General features: G+C 46.5%; 1 protein-coding gene across 1 annotated transcript in view; it reads left to right on the top strand.

The window, feature by feature from the left end:
• Window positions 1-803: 803 nt before the first annotated feature.
• The window catches only part of LOC117001080 (sphingosine-1-phosphate phosphatase 2-like), a 35,077-nt gene continuing 18,827 nt past the window's right edge, over window positions 804-17,053 (top strand). The window contains exons 1-2 of the mRNA XM_033069253.1: window positions 804-1,001; window positions 14,575-14,733. Of these exons, the coding sequence (XP_032925144.1) occupies window positions 804-1,001; window positions 14,575-14,733 (357 nt within the window). The remainder of the gene's footprint in view (window positions 1,002-14,574; window positions 14,734-17,053) is intronic.

Consider the following 17,053-nt stretch of genomic DNA (forward strand, 5'->3'; position numbering starts at 1 on the left):
GTACAAAATATGTTTCTGTGAATAGAAATGGGCTGTTCTTAAAAAAAAAAAAAAAGCATTGATGGAACTGAGGTGCTAAATGTTTCAGAAGTAGGAATCAGCAGGGATCACCTGTGGCAAGGTTTGCAGCCTGAGAACTTGAAGAGGGTGTCTTCTAAGTGATAACTCCTCTTTTTTTGTGCAGGAAACTCCATAGGTGTATTTAATGGAGAAAATATTTAGAGATGTATCCTTATAGGTGTACGTATACATGTGATATATACAATGCAGGCGTGCAAATATTTGGGAAAAGAAATAAAAGCTGATTCCAAAGTGGACAAAGTAAAACTGGCACAGCTCAGGGTGTATTTTTCCCCTGTGAGATGAATTGATGGAAGATGAGCCCATGCAGCCTGGCATCCACACCTAAGTGTTTTTCCCAAAGATCTTGCTGTGATTCAGGGCATTCTAGCTTCAGGTTAGGAAGACAGCAGGAAGAACATCCTGACAGGAAAAACACCAAAAAAACAAGAGGAATGTCCTGTCCTCGCGGGGTTGGGAACCGGGGAGGGGAAGCGCAGGGCCCGGCCGGCAAGGGGCGCTCCCGGGCGGGGCAGCACCGCTGTGCGGGAGGGGTGGGACGGGACATCACACCTGTGCGGGACATCCCATCTCACGTGTGCGGGAGGGGCGGGACATCCCATCACACCTGTACGGGAGGGGCGGGGCACTGGCACCTGTGCGGGGCGGGGCGCTCTCACCTGCCCGCGGCCCCGCGGCCGGCGGGGCGCGCTGCGGCCGCGCTGCGCGGAGCTGGCGGCAGCATGGCCCGCCTGCTGGGCACCCTGCGCAGCTCCCAGCCCGTGGCGCGTTTCCAGCGCTCCTGCGGGCTCTTCCCCGCCGCCGAGGAGCGCGGCGGCAGCGGTGACCCCGCGGAGGGGCCCCGGGAGCGCGGTGCCTGCAATGGAGCGGGCACGCTGCGCTGCCCGGCCGGCTCCGGCCGCGCTGCCCCCGGCCCGCAGGTGAGTGAATGAGTGAGTGAGTGAGTGAGTGAGTGAGTGAGTGAGTGAGCGAGGGCGGGGGGCGGCTGTGACTCAGCAGAGCCGCCCCGGGAGGGTCCCCCCGCATGCAGCCGCCTGCCCGGGCCGGCAGGAGGGGAGGAGGGCTCGGGCTGCGGGCGGGGAGCGCCGTGCGATGCCGCAGCCCCGCTGCATCCCGGCCCCGCCGCAGTCCGGGCTCCCCGCGCTCCCCCGGGATGGGGCGGTGGGTGCGAGCCTGCGGAAGGGAGCTGCCTGCACAAGGGCTGGGGGGCACCCAGCCTGGCCCCGGGCTGCGGTGGGGAAGGAGCAGCTCGGCTCCTGGCGGGTGTGTCCGTGCGGGCGCACCTGCCGCGCTGTCCCTGCGCTCCGCACGGCCGTGCCCGCAGCCGGCTCTGCCGAGCGCTGCGCTCCCAGCGCCCCAGCCCTGCTGCTGATGGAGACAGCCTCAGCTCCTGCGCTTCCCGCTGGCCAGGCTGGTTTCCCGGCACGGTCTGTAATTCCCCTGTGTATCAGAAGGGAACAGAGAAGGGTATGATGCAACCCCTGTGTACAGGTCGGACGACCTGCTTTCTCTCTTACTGTAATGACTTGGATTCATTAGCAGATCGCTTTGTCGTGCCTTTTGGAAAGCAGGTGCGATAATGGGCTTCCAAACTCTACTGTAATATAAACCATTCATGGACCAGCCATGAATGTCACAACTCTACCACTCCTTCCTTTCTGTACTATTTTACTCTTCCTTTTTCCACATCCAGTGCTCAGCTTCCCATTTCAAGCATCTAAAATTCTTCTTTAGCTGCCACTTGACTCTTTCTCAATTAGGTGTAGTTCAGTCTGCTCACTTCTGAACTATAGTAAGCTCATTTTGGATAAACTGTGCAGATTATTCACTAAAAGATTTATCATCATGGCTTTGTTTTGAGCAGTGACGTAGTTCATGTTGCAGTGTTGATACTAAAATCCTGTCTGAGTTAATGCTCTGTGAATGCAGCTGTTCACCTTGAGCAACTGCTTTGGGTTTGAAGTAAGGCACGATTACCTTTATGTGAAGGGTGAATGTATTCTGGGTGAGACTCCATGAAATTTGGACGTAAAAGCAGAAGAGTTTATTCCTACAGAATTACGACATTTGCTTCTGAAACATGAAAGTTGGGTTCAAACACCCCACAAAATGAGATGGGAGTAATAGATTAAACAGTGTTTCAATGAATTGTAAAGACAGGCTCTCTCTGTTCCTTTTTATCAAAATTGGAAGTGAAAAGTCCACTTTTACAAGGAGGGCCTTCTGCAACCTGACAAGAAATGAGAAAAGAGAATCTGGACCTCCTTTAGGCTATGGCTCAGACCCTCTGTTTGGTTGATAAATGACCTGGGGTTGCCCTAATGTATCTGCAAATAACCAGTTTTAGGAATCTCATTTACATAGCAAATTCCTTGGCCATGAATTCTCTTATGGACAGTGGCATTTCCTTGCTGCCAGCTGCAGGTGTTTACAGAAAGGTGCTAAAATGCTGCTCCTGCATCTCCCTCCTGGAGCCTTGTGTGGCTCTGTGCCCATCCATCCCTTCCTGAAACTTGGGAGTTTCAAGGTCCTTGTCATGAGGACAGTTGATTTCTGTAAGGTAGTAACCTTCACACTGCTTTGTCTTTACTGTCACAACTGTCTTAAAGGTTCTCAGGTTCTCCTGTGTAAGTTCTTGGACAGCCACTAGGTTATACCTGTAAAAACAGAGCATGTTGCATGCAGTGAAGATGTGAATGAGACAGTGGGACTGCCACAGCTCTGTGTCTCCAGGACATCCCCCCTTTCTCCAGTGCCAGCTCTTGGGCCCCTCCATCTGACATGGGCTGGATGTGCCCAGCTGGAGAGGGAGCTGAGGGCTGGTAGGGGAAGATGTGTGGAGAAGAGAGAGGATGTCTCAAAGGGGGCAAAAAACAGAACAGCTCTTCCTCTGGAAGAAGGAGGCTTTTAATTATTGCATACATTTGTGCCAGGAGTGCTGCTCACAATTCATCATCGTCTTTGTTTATGTATAACCTGGAGATTAAATGTGTGTTTAAAAAAGAAAGCCACAAGGCCTGATTACAGTGGCCAGCAGCAGCATCAGTGGCTGTGTGTCTGAATCTTTGTAAATCAGTCCTGCCTGCCCCACAGGAGTTGCCATGAGATGAGACAAGGAATGAAATGCTTAGATGTGACAGCTGTGGCTGCAAGTGCTTCTTAAATAATGAATCAGTGACCCAGCCCATGTTTTTGGTGTTCCTTGGTTACCAGATCATTTAGAATCACTTTTTTAATACCTCAGATGCAAACTCTGGTGTCTGTGTATGATGCACAATGGTTTATGTCCTGGCTAGGACTAGATACTGAATCTATGGCTTTTAGTGGAGAAACTGTCTGGGTTTATTACTACAAAAGGCAAGAGAGCATCTTCTTGTAATTATCCTGTCTCTGGCTAATACTGATTTCTCTTCTGTACTGCTTCCTCTTTTGTGAAACTATCATTTCACAAAGAATTTATTTCTGGAACAGCTAAAAAGTGTTTTTTTCCTGATGCTTTGTAGGAAATCCTCAAGCTGTGCTCTTAAAAATACCAACTTACTGCCTGAAGTTGGTGTTCTGTGCGTGGCCAAATAAAGGTTTACATATATTTTAAAAGTGGAGCTTTGCTTATCTCTAATCTTCTGGTTGACTTTTGCTCCTGAAATTGATAGCCTGAATGAAAGGGTACAAAGGAAAAAAAACAGCCCTCTATTCAAAGTTCTTTGTAGAGATTTGTTTGTCTTTCTCCATTCTTCCTTTCCCAGATACTTTATCATTTTGAGATCTGTCTTCCTGCCTTAGAGAGTACAGTTCATGTTTACACTGTAGTTACTCCTTAACTGTCAGAACTGCTCTGAACTGGTGCAATGTTTACAAACTGCCTGGTGATGTTCAGTGCTTCTTGTTCATGCCGTAGGTGAGGAGGATAATCAGGATAACAGCCAGGTGATAACAGATACAGAAGGTAGGTACAAACTGCACATCCATCTCAGATGCATTGCAGTCCCCAAAAATGTGGTTACTTGCAGGATATAGATGAAAACACTGTTTTTGCTGTGATGGGATGGGTCATTTGAAGCATGCTTACTCTAGAGCCTGAGTCAAGGTCTCTCTTCTGTGGTGGTCCCTTGCAATAGATTTTTGCATTCACCTCAGAATATTGCTTTTTCTTTTTAAATTGTTTTTCAGGCTTACTTTGTTTCATGTTGTTTCCCTTTCCGTGCAGCAGTAAGTTGGTGGTAGCTGAGGCAGGTTCAGCAGGAGAGGCAAACCCGTGTGTAAAAGCCCACGAGCACTGCTAGGGAGGCATTTCTGCCTCAAGCACTAACATTTGTCTCCCTAGAGAATACAGCTGAACTTTTGGGAGCTGGGGAAACATGAAACCCAGTTTCCTGTTTCAATGGGCTGAGCACAAGGCTCACATTGCCCAGCATCACTCCCGTGCTCTGTACTCAGCGTGCAGATCTCCCCTGCCTGGCGGGGCTGCCAGGGAGCTGGACCATCCTGCATGTGTGCAATGCTTGCTTTGGGTTGAGGTAGCAGTGAGGGACAGCGTTCATCTCTATGAACAAGATGGTGTCACAGGAGGGTTTTGGCTGCCCTGAGTGGTGGTCCTTTGGAAGGTGACACTAGAGTCACATCCAGGATTCAGGTAGTGTGTGGCACCCCTGTGAGAATCAGTTCTGGGCTTGCCTCTCCTCAGGGAGCAGCCGTGCATCCCCTCTGGAGAGCAAAGGCAGGTGTGTGCTGTGTGTTACCATCTCATCTTGCTGCAGAAACACCTGAAGCTAACACAAGTTTGTCATTTCTTGCTGATTGCAATAGATGTCCTGTGAGTGGGGGCTGGCACAGGGGCACACGAGGGGCCGTGCTGGCAGCCCAGCTCCTCACACCAATGGTGATGATGATGTGCTTCATGACTCAGTGCTTCCTGGCTCACAGCCTGAGTCATCTTTTTGGAGGCCACTGGACCTCATAATGAGGAACTGTCAGGATTCTAGGATTAATTCCAGTGCTTGGAGGTGAGCCACTTACTGCTTTATAATTCTGCTAAATGTCTTGGGCCATTAGTTCAGATATCAACCAGAATAATAAAAGTTAATATGCTGTCGTTTTTCTCGTTTGGGTCTCTGGAGAACAGGAGTAGATTTAACAGACAAGAAGCCAGAGAAAATGTGTTCTGGAAAGTTCCTTTGGGTGGCCAGTTCTTTCAATTTACCTCGTTTTTATGCTCTGAAGGGAATGTGTATGGGTCATCTGGGCATTGGAAGGTGGCTAATGACTGCTATGGAAAGTAAATCTGAGATCTAGAGGGTACAGGTAGTGTTGTCTAAATAATGAAATTTTGAAATGTCTGTTCACTTTCCTTCTTTGAAGGGTTCCATATCAGTCCAGTTTGGGCAGCACCTGTAACTTACTTTTCCAAGGTAAACTGCTATTGGTCTAGATGTAGAGGACTGTGAATGCTTTAATTAATGCAGCTAAATTACTGATTTGTTTTATAACTGAATTTTGGAACATTTTTTGCTAGATATGTTTATTCCTTCCTTTTGAAGACAGCTGGCAGTTGCAAGCCCCTGTTAGTAGGGTTCCCTGAGCCTGTGGGTTCTGGCACACAGGAATTGGTTGCTATCACCCCAGGCCAGGCCATGTTTTATCCCCTTTGCAGCTTGCTCCACTGAATGGAATTATGACTGCTTTAAGTCAACCAGTTTGAGGTGTAGTGCCTTTAGTGTTCCCCATGCCATTTCCCTTTGAGAAGTGAGAATGTTGGGGTACTTTACTTGGCAGGAGTCAGACAGCTCAGCTGTGCTGCGGGAGCAAAGCCTGGGTGTTTGCAGTGGAAAGAGCCCAGAGGTATCAGCAGTGAGGAGCCTGTTCCCTGGCAAACACACAGCCCACCCACCAGGGTCTGTGGCATGAAGCAAAGGGCAGAGCAAGCAAAAGACTGAAAGAGAGGTGTGGGGAGGAGCAGGGAGTCCTCTCAGAAGGGCAGCTGACAGCCGTGCCACCTGCAGGGTGAATTTTGAACTGGGACTGACTGAAATGCTCTAAGGCTTGCAGGCACCTCCCAAAAAGCGTCCCCAGCCCTATGCCAAGCCCTGCTGGCTGGGGCAGTGCCAGGGGAGCTGCAGCCACAGCGTGCCTCGTTCTCTGGGGTGGGAGATCCAGGCTTGGAGCAGCACTGGGCACCACCAGCCCACACGGTGATCTTGTGTGCTTCTCCATCAGAAACAGAGCTGTCATCGGCATGGCCTGCACTAATTGCAGCTAATAATGAGGCAGCAAGAGAATTAAGAGCATCTTATCTGCAGCTCTCCTCCCAGGGCAGGCTGGCTGCTGAGCTGTCCTGCCATGTGCCTCTCACAGCTGCAGTTTGAACACATCCCTTCCTCCTCACACGGCTCTGTGCCTTTGTGGGAGTGCATGGACAAGGCACTTGTATTTATGTGATGGCACTTAACCCAAAGCTCTACTCTAGGATACTGCTCTTTGTCTCAAATCCTGGCAATATCTACTGGCAAAAAACTCACTTCACCCTGTGCTGGTGCCTGATTGTAAGAGATTAAAATAGTTTAGCTGTCTGAAAATGGTATGGTGTTACTATGTTTGTGTTCCAGAAGCCTTGCTGCTCTGTGCCTCTCAGAACAGACCTCTGCCACTGAACTGATCTCTGTGAAAATTTAACTGATTGGATTCATGATGCTGCTGGGTAGAAATAAGTGATTCATCTGTGGTGTCAAACTTCCAGGCTATAGTTAAATTTCTAAAATAAAATCTAAAGGTGAGAACGAGCTTTTTGCTCTGAAAAGAAATGTAACAGTGAAGTCTTGGTTCTCCATGGTCATTTGCCATTCCTGCAGGTTTCTGTTGGGCTGGATTAGGTTAGGTTGAGTTTCTCTTGGGGATCTCCTCAGACCTGGTGTGCTGGGGCAAAAGTGAGTGAGTCTTCCCATTCCTTCTCCCCTGTCTCTGCAGAACACCTCGGGTCTCCAGCAGCCATGCAGGCCCTGGTGACCCTGACTCCTTTGGTTCTGGCAGTCAGCACTCAGAGTGGTGGTGCTCGAGGGAGGTGGTGAGTGTGCGGGCAGCGTGACCATCTAACGCTGTGCTGCTGGAAAACTGCTGCTTTGTGGCACGTCCTTCTACCCAAAATCTTTTAGTAACACTGCACCTTTGGAAATATGAAGTACAGTAAGCTCCAGAGGAGTCTGATATCTGTTTTGAAGCTGGAATCCCCATCTTTCTGAACTGCCTAAAATTCGTTTTCTCTGTTTCTTAACTTGCCTTTTCCTCCCTCTGTCCACAGACACTGGTGCTACCTAATCCTTAAAATGCCTTCCTCAGACATTTCCAGGGACAGGCTCTATGTTGCACCCCACAAAATTGCAGTCTAATTCTCGTAAATTAAAATGCAATTAAATAAACCTGTCCTTCCAGTGTAAAATGGGGAGGAAGATGTATCATCTTCTTTTTCTTCTGCCCTTCCCTCGCCTGCCTCTCTTGCCCTGTTGTTTCCATATTGCACAAATTGGCCAGCTCTTCCTGGAACGTGGGAGGATGCTGAAGTGTGTGAGAAGCTCACCCACCTCTGTCAGGGCAGCTGAAGGAGCCGTGTCCCAGTGCCCAACCTCTGCCTGGCAAAGCAGGGCTCAGGGAGTGCAGGGGGTGAGCTCATCAGGGAGAAGTGCACAGCCCTATTTATGCTGCTGTTGTGCAGCTTTCTTGGCAGAAAAATGCTGCTGACACACATCAGCGATTCATAACAACAGAGCTGGGCTTCTGGGGAGATACTCCAGCAGCTGGAATGGCCATGGGAGGAACAGCTTTCCATAAAGAGCAGGCAAGGAAATAAATGCAGCAGTGATCCCTCCATGCTGGAAAGGCGTGTGCTCAGAAAGATCATGGGGGAAGGCAGGCCTGTTGGAGTTCCGCAAAATGATACAGAAAAGGGATGAAACATAATTCTGATCCCAGGACACCACTGTGTGGAGGAAGGCCAGACTGTCCTCCCTTTTCAACAGCAGCAAGCAAAAGCTCCAAAGTGTATGAGCTGGTAGGTGTGAGGTTTGACTGGAGGATCTTTAAAGGTCCCCTTCCAAGCCAAACTATTTTATGACTCTCTGAATTGTGGATGTCAACTCCCCAGGTGTCTAAGGAAGGAATATAGGAAGTCAAACAGTCTGCAAGGTTGAGTGCCACAGTGGACACCTTTTGATGGAAAGTGATGAGAGTCTCTTCAGAACAGGCTCCACAGCCACGTGGAAATCACTAGCTGGAAATGGAGATGTGAGAAGCATGATACCTGTGAATGAATTTAGAAGAAGGTGCAGTTAGGCTGGAGGATGAGAACAGAAGTCCTGTCAAGCTGAAGGTATGGTTGAAAATTGACTTCTATTCAATAGGTGCAGATACTTATTGGAGAAGCAGGTGCAAACTCAGTGTGGAACGGAACAATAGATGTGGCAGAGAGCTCATGGAGGAAAAACAGTCATTTGAAATCATAGGTTTGACATAGTTCAGTGGTGACAAACCTCTGAAAACTGCCCACAAATGGAATGGCATTGTGCAGGACTGTTCCTTCAGCATTGCTGAAGTGTCACATCTGATCTTTGGCTCTGTAATTCAAGACAGGCATGTTAGGTGCTGTGTCTGGAAAATGCTCAGTACCCCCTGTAAAAATTACCAGGTGATTAGGGAGCGAAGAGAGGACAGTTATGCCATTTTTGCATGCTTAAACCAACCTTCTCCTGTGTCAGCCTTCACAGGAAGGAAACAATTTGTTCCTTGTCTGCAGTAGATAAGAAAATAGCTATAGGTTTCAATTTCAGCAAGAAAGTTTCATTTCAGACTGGGTGGCAGGAGAGCAAAGCACTTGGAGATTGCCTGGAGCAAGCAGCGGAATTTGCACCTCAGGTTCAGTAAGGACAGGTTAGACAAACTTCCACCAGAGTGGTGGGGTGTAAGCCATCCATCCTTGGGGGACAAGCTGGACCAGCCTTGGTTTGGGCTGTCTGTCAGGAAATGTGAGGCTGTCCTTTGCAGTGACTGCAGGCATGGTCCTTCCCAAGAAATCTCCTCAGCACCCTTTCTATCTGCAAGATCCTTAGGTTGGTTTCTTGGTCTTTAAGGAAGACAATCTAATCAGTTCTTCCTTCCTTGGTTCTTCTTATTAATTGCCTAAACAAATGCTCTGTCAACTCTAGCCTTATGATATTCTTTATATTTAAGTGACTTGGCAGATTCTGCTACTTCTGTGTTGTCCCTTCAGCACAAGGAAGGAGGCTGATCATGCTACTTCTAGAGCTAGACACAGAAATAAAACCTGAAATTCAGTCTATCTCCCAACTACTAGGCAGAGTGGAAGGGAAATAATATGAAGGTTAAAAAATGGAATGTTCACACATACACTGAAGTGTCTGAACTGTGTTCTGGACCCATTCCAGCTTCAGTGTGTGGGGTGTGCAGGTGTGTACCTGTCTCTGACCATCCTGTACAGGCTGAAGGGGAGGCTTTGGGTGAACACAGACTGCTGTAGGATGTGGTGACTGATGAGCCCTGTGCCCAGGGGGCCAGCATTGCTGGGACACCTGCAGGGACCTTTCCCATTGTCTCTGGGTGGTCTCAGCCCTTGGTCTGGCAAAGCATGGCCCTTTTCAGCCTGGCTGCTGCTGGCCATCCCTGGTGCTGTTGGCTGTGCAGCACTGCTCTTCTAGTGTACCTTGCTGAGAGTTCTGTCCAATGGCCTTTTGGAATGAGTTAAGATACTGCCCAAGTACTGCCAGGATTCTGACTGATTTTTAGGCTGCCCACTGGTTCTTCACCTGAGACCACTGAAAGTGCTGTGACTCTGGCTTGAAGCTTGAGCATTGCTCTGTCTCATGCAATAATTTTCTTGCTTCTGCATCAGCTGAGGGTTCCAGGCCACATCCCTGCTCATTATGCCAGGAGTGCCTGCTTGTCTTTGCTTGCACAACAGCTGGGAGCTGGATCTGCCCTCTGTGTGCTGGTCAACAAGGACCTGCTGCCAACAGCAGAGCTGGACAAAAGGTTATGACATTTAAGGAGGACTTTCTTGTGATTTCTGTTTGTCTCCATCTCCACTTTTCTGAGGTTTTGGTTGGCCCTCCAGCAACACTCTGTAAACCTGGGCAGCTATTGAAAACTGTCTGCTTCATGTTCTGCAGATACTAAAAAATTAATTACTTGTTTTAAAACGTTTAAACAGAGTGGGAAGCTGCACATATGTATGAGCTTGGTTAGCTGTATTTTTGATGCCTCAGGGCTCCTGGTGTGTGCTTTGTGGGTTCTTGTCCTGCCCCTGCTGTCTCCTGACATCTCTGCAATCCCTTCCATGACTTGTATTCTCCTCACCCTACCATGGGTGCTGTGCACCCAGCCAGGGGCTCATGGCCACACCAGCATCTCCCACGGGGGTGCAGCCCTGTTCCCTGGCCTCCCACTCCTTCCTCATGGAGCAAAGGCTTGAGTGCTGCTGCTCCCAGGGGAGATGGATGCATAAGTGCTGCAGTGGAATTGGCTGCTCCTGGCTGCCTCTTGGATCTCCAGGAAACTCAGTGTGTTTGACATGCAGCTGTGCAGTTGGATGGAAGAGCTGAAGCCTTTGATAATCATGGGTTTTGCTTTTTCTCATTTTTCAAAATCTTACTGCCAGCATCTATTTTTTTGTTGTTGTTGTTGATGTGACTTGATAGGCTCCTTTTTTAACTTGGTACAGTTAATAAACATGAAGTGATGTAAAACTGACTGCTTATGCAGAGTACTCCAGTACAAAAGGCTTTTCCCCACTGGTTTTGCTCTAAACAGTACAGCCCTGTGGGGCTGAATTGTCTGATTTATATTGTCTTTGTGTACAGAAGCATGTAGTCTGGAATTTTTATATTTTTTTTTTCCTTTTGTGCCTGATTTTGGTGGCTTCTCTAAATTTAGAACCCTTTCTTCTACTGTATTAAAAAACCTTGAAGTGAAAAGTATGTAATGTGTTAATTAGGGACTTTGGGAGGGAAACTCCTAATCTTTTGCAAGGCAATTCTGTTGGAAGGGGAGTAAGGGACTTCAAGAACTTCAATTAACATGTACATCTTCTGAGAGATCCGAAGTAATTGAGAGCTGAGAACAGAGTGTTGGCTAATGGGATCTCTGGGTCAGACTCAGCCTCAGAAGTCTGATGCTGCACAGCTTGTCTCTGGAGACAGGGCAGGAAAAGCTGGGGCCTGTTTTGCTCTCTGACAAGAGATCTCCCAGAGGAATTGCAAGGAGTAGTATCTTTGCACAGCTGCTCTTTTTTTTTCCCTAAAAATGCATTTTTAATCTATTATGTTTGTGGCTCAGCTGCTGTTCCTTTGCTTCAGCTTTGTAGGTTAAGCACTGCATACATACATCCTTTCTAAAACGATGGATTCCTCCTGTGCTGTGTCATTGTGTGCTACTGTATCCCCAGGGCCATCAGGGTGTTGGTTTGCCCTGCTCTGCTGGCCCTATAGAATGTTCTGGGGATGCTCCCATGCTCCAGGGAGGGTGGGTGGGTGCTGTGGCAGTACCTGCCCTGGGTGACCCATCCCACTGCAAATGTGGGATGACCTGCAATAGCCATTTTCTGTGCCAATAACTGCCTAGTTTATTTATGGAGACTCATACATCCATGAGAGTTTCTTGTAGTCTGAGCACTTGAGGTTTTCCAAAATAGATATTCTGTAGTTGATGAGACCAGGTCATTTTTGTGAAATTACCTGTCTTATGTGTCTGTGAATGTTGAGACTTATTACATCTTGCTTCTGAAATGCTCTAAAAATTCTGACTTTATCTACAGCCTTAATTGCTGCCCATTAGAAGCTCTTTGATCCAGACTGAATAGCAATGGAGATGGATGGAAGGATGATCTGCTGAAAGGCTCCAGGCATTGAGGAAGGGATCAGGACACTGCAGTGCATTAAGAATAACCAAGCCTAAAGATAGGAGTTACTTAAAATTAGAGATTGAATAAATTTCTGGGAATGTTAGAAGATGTTAACACAAATAATGGATTTTTCTATGCTGGGGTTAGGATGAGAATAAAAAGGGAAGGCACTTGACAAAGCACTGCACTCTGCTTTCTGCAGAAACAGTGGGTGTGATAGTAAACGTGAGCTGACTGCATTCTGAAGGTGCATGGAGGAGGCTTGCTGCTCTTTGGGATCACAACAAGTGCAAACATCACTTTTTTTACCATGCACTACCAAGTCTCAAGTGGAGCAGTTCTGTGGCACTCTGTGTGTGTGACATGTGGCTGCCAGCATTGTGTCACACACAGGCTCTGTTTTGTCCCTGCCACGCATTGGCTGTGCACAACTGATGCTGTAGAGTTTAAAAAAAAAGTGTTAAAAACCCAACCAAGTGGGTGTGTGTGTGAGTTCTGATAAAAAAAGAATGGAAGAAAAAAGAAAGTTTTTAAGAACCATGTGGAAGGACTTGGACCTGCCTTTGGCCTGAAAATATTTCTTTTACTCCACATTTCTTTTAGAACCTGATAAACCATACATTTCCCCACAAAACAGTTACTGGAATTGGAAAGTTTTATCCCTCATCCCATGAGGTTGCAAATATAAAAGCATTACCAGATCCTCTCTGAGCTAGAGCATACAAGCAGATAATTCCCAGTACCTTGGAGATTAATGCTGAAGTGAGGAGTTAGTGGTGCCAGAAGAGAGCTTTCTGTAGGGCTGTGTTAAGTGTCACCAAATAGAGTTTCAGGGTCTCAGACAGAAGCATTGGAGTTGCTAATTGTGCTGGGGGTGTTTTCTGAGTGGCAGAGAGATTTGAAACACTCAGAATGATTGCTCTGTCATGCAACCACAGCAGAGCTGCTCTAGAGGGATGCCAGTAACTCATCTGTGACCTGTGTGACTGATAGATGGGGAACACTCCTCTGACCCTGGCATTTCAGAAAATGTTGACTCATCTTTTCTGTTGTTGGTGCAAAAATAAATTCAAGTTGTGGGGTTTTTATGATAATTGAATGGATGCAAGTTCTTTCCATCTTGCTGTTGTCATCTCTGTGCAGTTTGCATTATCTCTGCATTAAAAGCAGATGAAGAGACTGGAACTTCTAATGGCTTTTGCACTGAGTCACAAGTGCATATCTAGACTCCTTAGGCAATTTTTATGTTTTCTCACTAGCACATAGGATGAGAGTTTCTCTTTAGTAAACTAGTTACATAGCCAGCTCCAAGAATAAGTTTTCCTATTTGGAGAGTTTTACAAGCTTATGTCAAAGCTGAATCTTAACTTAGTGTGTCTGTGCTGAGACCTTCATCATCCCTTCTCAGTTCTCATCTTTAGGAAGTTCTTTCATCTTGTATTTCCATAGCCAATGTACATATTTTCAGTTTTGGAGGGAAGGTGGAGTGAGACTAGATTGGCTCCTTTGCTCCTCCCCCAAATCAAAACTCCTGTCTATTTAATTTCCTGAAGTGACAGGTGCACCTACAAAATGTGATTCACTTGCCTGTTGCCCCTGCTAACAGAGTGAGGCTTCTTAGTGCTGTCTCAGTCCCAAATGGCAGCAGCAGCAAACCTTTTCTAAACAATTCAACAAGTGGCCAAAGTCATGGCCTAAGCAATGTGTGCTCGCTCTTGTGTGGCTTCCCAGCTCTGGGTGTCACATTTTGGAAGAGGGAAAATGAACCTGTTAGGTGGGGTACATCTAATGAAATCATCCAGCTGCCAAATCCAGAGACTGAATGAAATTTCATGCTAAATAAAATGAATACATAAGTGCTAAAGTGTTGCTGTTTGCAATGCATCTACTAGTAATGCTTAAAAAGACAACCTCAAGGTTGTTACTTAAAATGTTGGGGTGCAAATCTGATGTTGGGAGGTGCAGCTCCCCTCTCTGCCCCCTCAGAGCCTTGTTCCCCTGGATGTGCTGGTGCAGCTGTGGTTGCTGAGCCCAGTCCCAGGGAGGAGCTGGGTTTTCCAGCTGTGGCATCAGTGTGGGGTGGTCCCATGAGATCCTGCCCCTGGCAGACAGGGCTGGAGGCACAGGGCAGAACTCTGCTCAGGGCTGCTGGCAGCAGCACCTGGCAGCAAATTTCAGGGACTATAATGAGCCAAATCTTAAATGAAGTAGTTCAGTAATTGCAGTTTAAGTTTTTCTCTTCAAAATGAATTTCCAGTGAAAACAGTGGTGGCTTTGTCTACTGGTGCAGAAATTTCAAACTTAGCATGTCAATACCTTTTAGGAAATGCACCTGATGAAAGGCTGATCCCATCTCTTGGAAGTCTTTGTCCATGTGACTGCTACCTCAGTTACTCTGAACAGATTTTTGCTCTGCAGGAAATGTAGCTGTGCTGTCACTACAGTCTTCATTCTAGTATAAAAGTTGAACTTCAGTGACACTTTTTATAACAAAGGATTTGGTTTAAGGACTTGGAACTGTAGCACTTATAGTATTTGAAGTGTTTGTTATATTTTCCTACTTCACTAAAATGATAACATTCTCTCATTTCCAGGATTGCACACAGAAGTATATTGTGAAGAACTACTTCTACTACTACTTGTTCAAGTTTTCAGCTGCTTTGGGTGAAGAGATTTTTTATATCACTTTCCTTCCATTTACCTACTGGAATATAGATCACTCTGTATCTAGAAGAATGATAATTGTTTGGTCTGTAAGTATTTCTGTGATTAATTTAAATTTTAATTCTGTATCCATAGCAAATGAATATTTAAGAACAAGAACAACCCTTCAAACAAACAAAATCCCTTCAAACAAAAGAAGCACCAACACTATTTGTGTGTAGCTCATGTTTAGGAAGAAAAGGCATTGCAATACTGAGGGAGGAGGCAAGAGGCATCATCTGACTCAGGGTTTCTTCATCTCTGCTACATCTTGGACCTTTTTTTTTCAGCACAATCACTGACTGAGATGCTTTTGATACAGTTTGCACAGAACAGTTGGGAAAACACTTCCTTCCCAATGTGTCATAGTATTTCAGGGATTGTTTTTCATCACTTCGGGAAATCTTTCTCTTATTCTCATTTATTCTGTGCAATTTCATATAGTTCTGGCTTGGTTGAAATTACTATAAGCCTGATAGTAAGGGGATATGCAGGCTGCAGTGGAACAATAAGCAGAGTGCTTCTGCAGTCACTTGAGGGAGGAAAGGTCAGATTGTCTGTTGAAGGCTAAGACTAGAAAGTATTGATTTTTATTAATATGAGAGCATTTACAATTTAACTGACTTGAGCATTGCTTCAGCATGGATTTGGGGTATCCAGAATAATGCATTTCCATTGTAGCACTGAAAAAACAGGAGATAACACCTGGTCTTGGATAGAAGACGTCAGCTGCTGTGTGCCAGTAACCTTAGTCAATACATTTTATAAAGAGAACGTGAAGAATAACTTGCAGATGAAATTTAGAAGTAGGTGGACACAGTATAACTAGAGCTGGGTTTTGGCCAGGAGTACACCTACAGCTTCTGGAAACATGCCACAGGAGATGAAAATTGGTAGTCACTGCCTTCTGGGTTTGCATATTGCTCAAAAAACTGAGCCTTTGGAGTTCTTTACATGTTCTTCTGTAGACTTGCCTTGCATATTCCTTGCAAGGAGCTCATCTGAGTATTGGCCAGATCTAGTCTGACTTAGAGTATTCAAGCATCTGATATTATGATGATTAATATTATTTTTCACTCGCTGAGTTGTGGAGTTACACTTTATACTGAAAGGGGGTAACTGTTTAAAATACATGGGTTTGTGACAATCTGTATCTTTAAAACATTAATTATATGAATTTGTGAAATGGCTAAAAATGCCTGTGCAGGCCATGTGTTATTGCTGTGCCATGCTCAGCTGGGAGGATCTCTTGGTGTTGGTCTAACAGAGTCATAACATCATAGAATGCCTTGGGTTGGAAGGGACCTCAGAAATCCCCTACTTCCATCCCCTCTGCTGTGGGCAGGGACACCTTCCACTATTCCAGGTTGCTCCAAGCCCTGTCCACCCTGGCCTCAGGTGCCTTGGTCATGGATGTGACATTTGGCTCAGCTGAGTGGGACACACCAAGGTGGCAGTGGGACAAAGCTGTGCTTTTCACTAAATTGGAGGGGTTTGGTGATGGAGTTCTGAAGAAATGCTTCTGAATGCATGATGATGATGTAGAACTGTGTTAGAGGACAGTAAAAATCCAGGCAGCCTGATAGTCTCTGACAACAGCAGTGAGTGGAGGGCTGGGAAGAGCATGAAGGGACAATTGCAGCACACAGGCATGTTCTGCAGAATTCCCTTACCACCTGGGAAGGAGCTGCTATCAAAGGGAGAGCCCTAAGGGAAAGGTAGGAGTAGGTCCCTTTTAAAGGGGTGCTCAGGATGAGGGGAGGTTGTTAGTGAAGCTCTTCAGCAGAGAGTGGACCAGCAATGGCTTTTTCAAGAGCCTGGGGTAAAGCACACGAATATATTGGGAGCAGGGCTGGCAGGGATGATGGTGACACAGGAGGTGACACCACTGGCCAGGAGAAGTGGCTCTGCAGAAGCAGCAGGTGCTGAGGGTGGTACTTTTTGTGCTGTTTCCCACTCAAACCTGTGAGTTTCTGCTGCAAGTTGGAAATTACGATGTTGGTGTCTCGGGATGAGTCAGGGTAGTTTCTTCCCTTAAAAATTAAAGTGGCATCAGTGCTGTTTACAAAGACTTCCTGCCATCTTATCTGTAATAGTTTATGTGGAGCCAGTCACCCCCATTTGAGAAAGATAATTTCAAACTGGAGCAGGGCCAGGGATGATTAAAGAACAGACTATTTTCTGGGCAGAGACTGAAAGCTTAGATAAATCCCCAGCAAAATGAAGTTGGAGAGAGAATGGGGCTGGCTGCAAAAACCATGGGAAGGAAGGAGCTTCTTAAAATAAAACTACAGTCACAAGAAGAAACATGCATAAGGTAGTCATAAATAATTTCAGTTGAAGCCAAAGGTTGTGAAACAGCTCTAGAAG

This window comes from Catharus ustulatus, chromosome 10 (genome assembly GCF_009819885.2).
Source record: "Catharus ustulatus isolate bCatUst1 chromosome 10, bCatUst1.pri.v2, whole genome shotgun sequence".
In the NCBI taxonomy this organism is placed as follows: domain Eukaryota; kingdom Metazoa; phylum Chordata; class Aves; order Passeriformes; family Turdidae; genus Catharus; species Catharus ustulatus.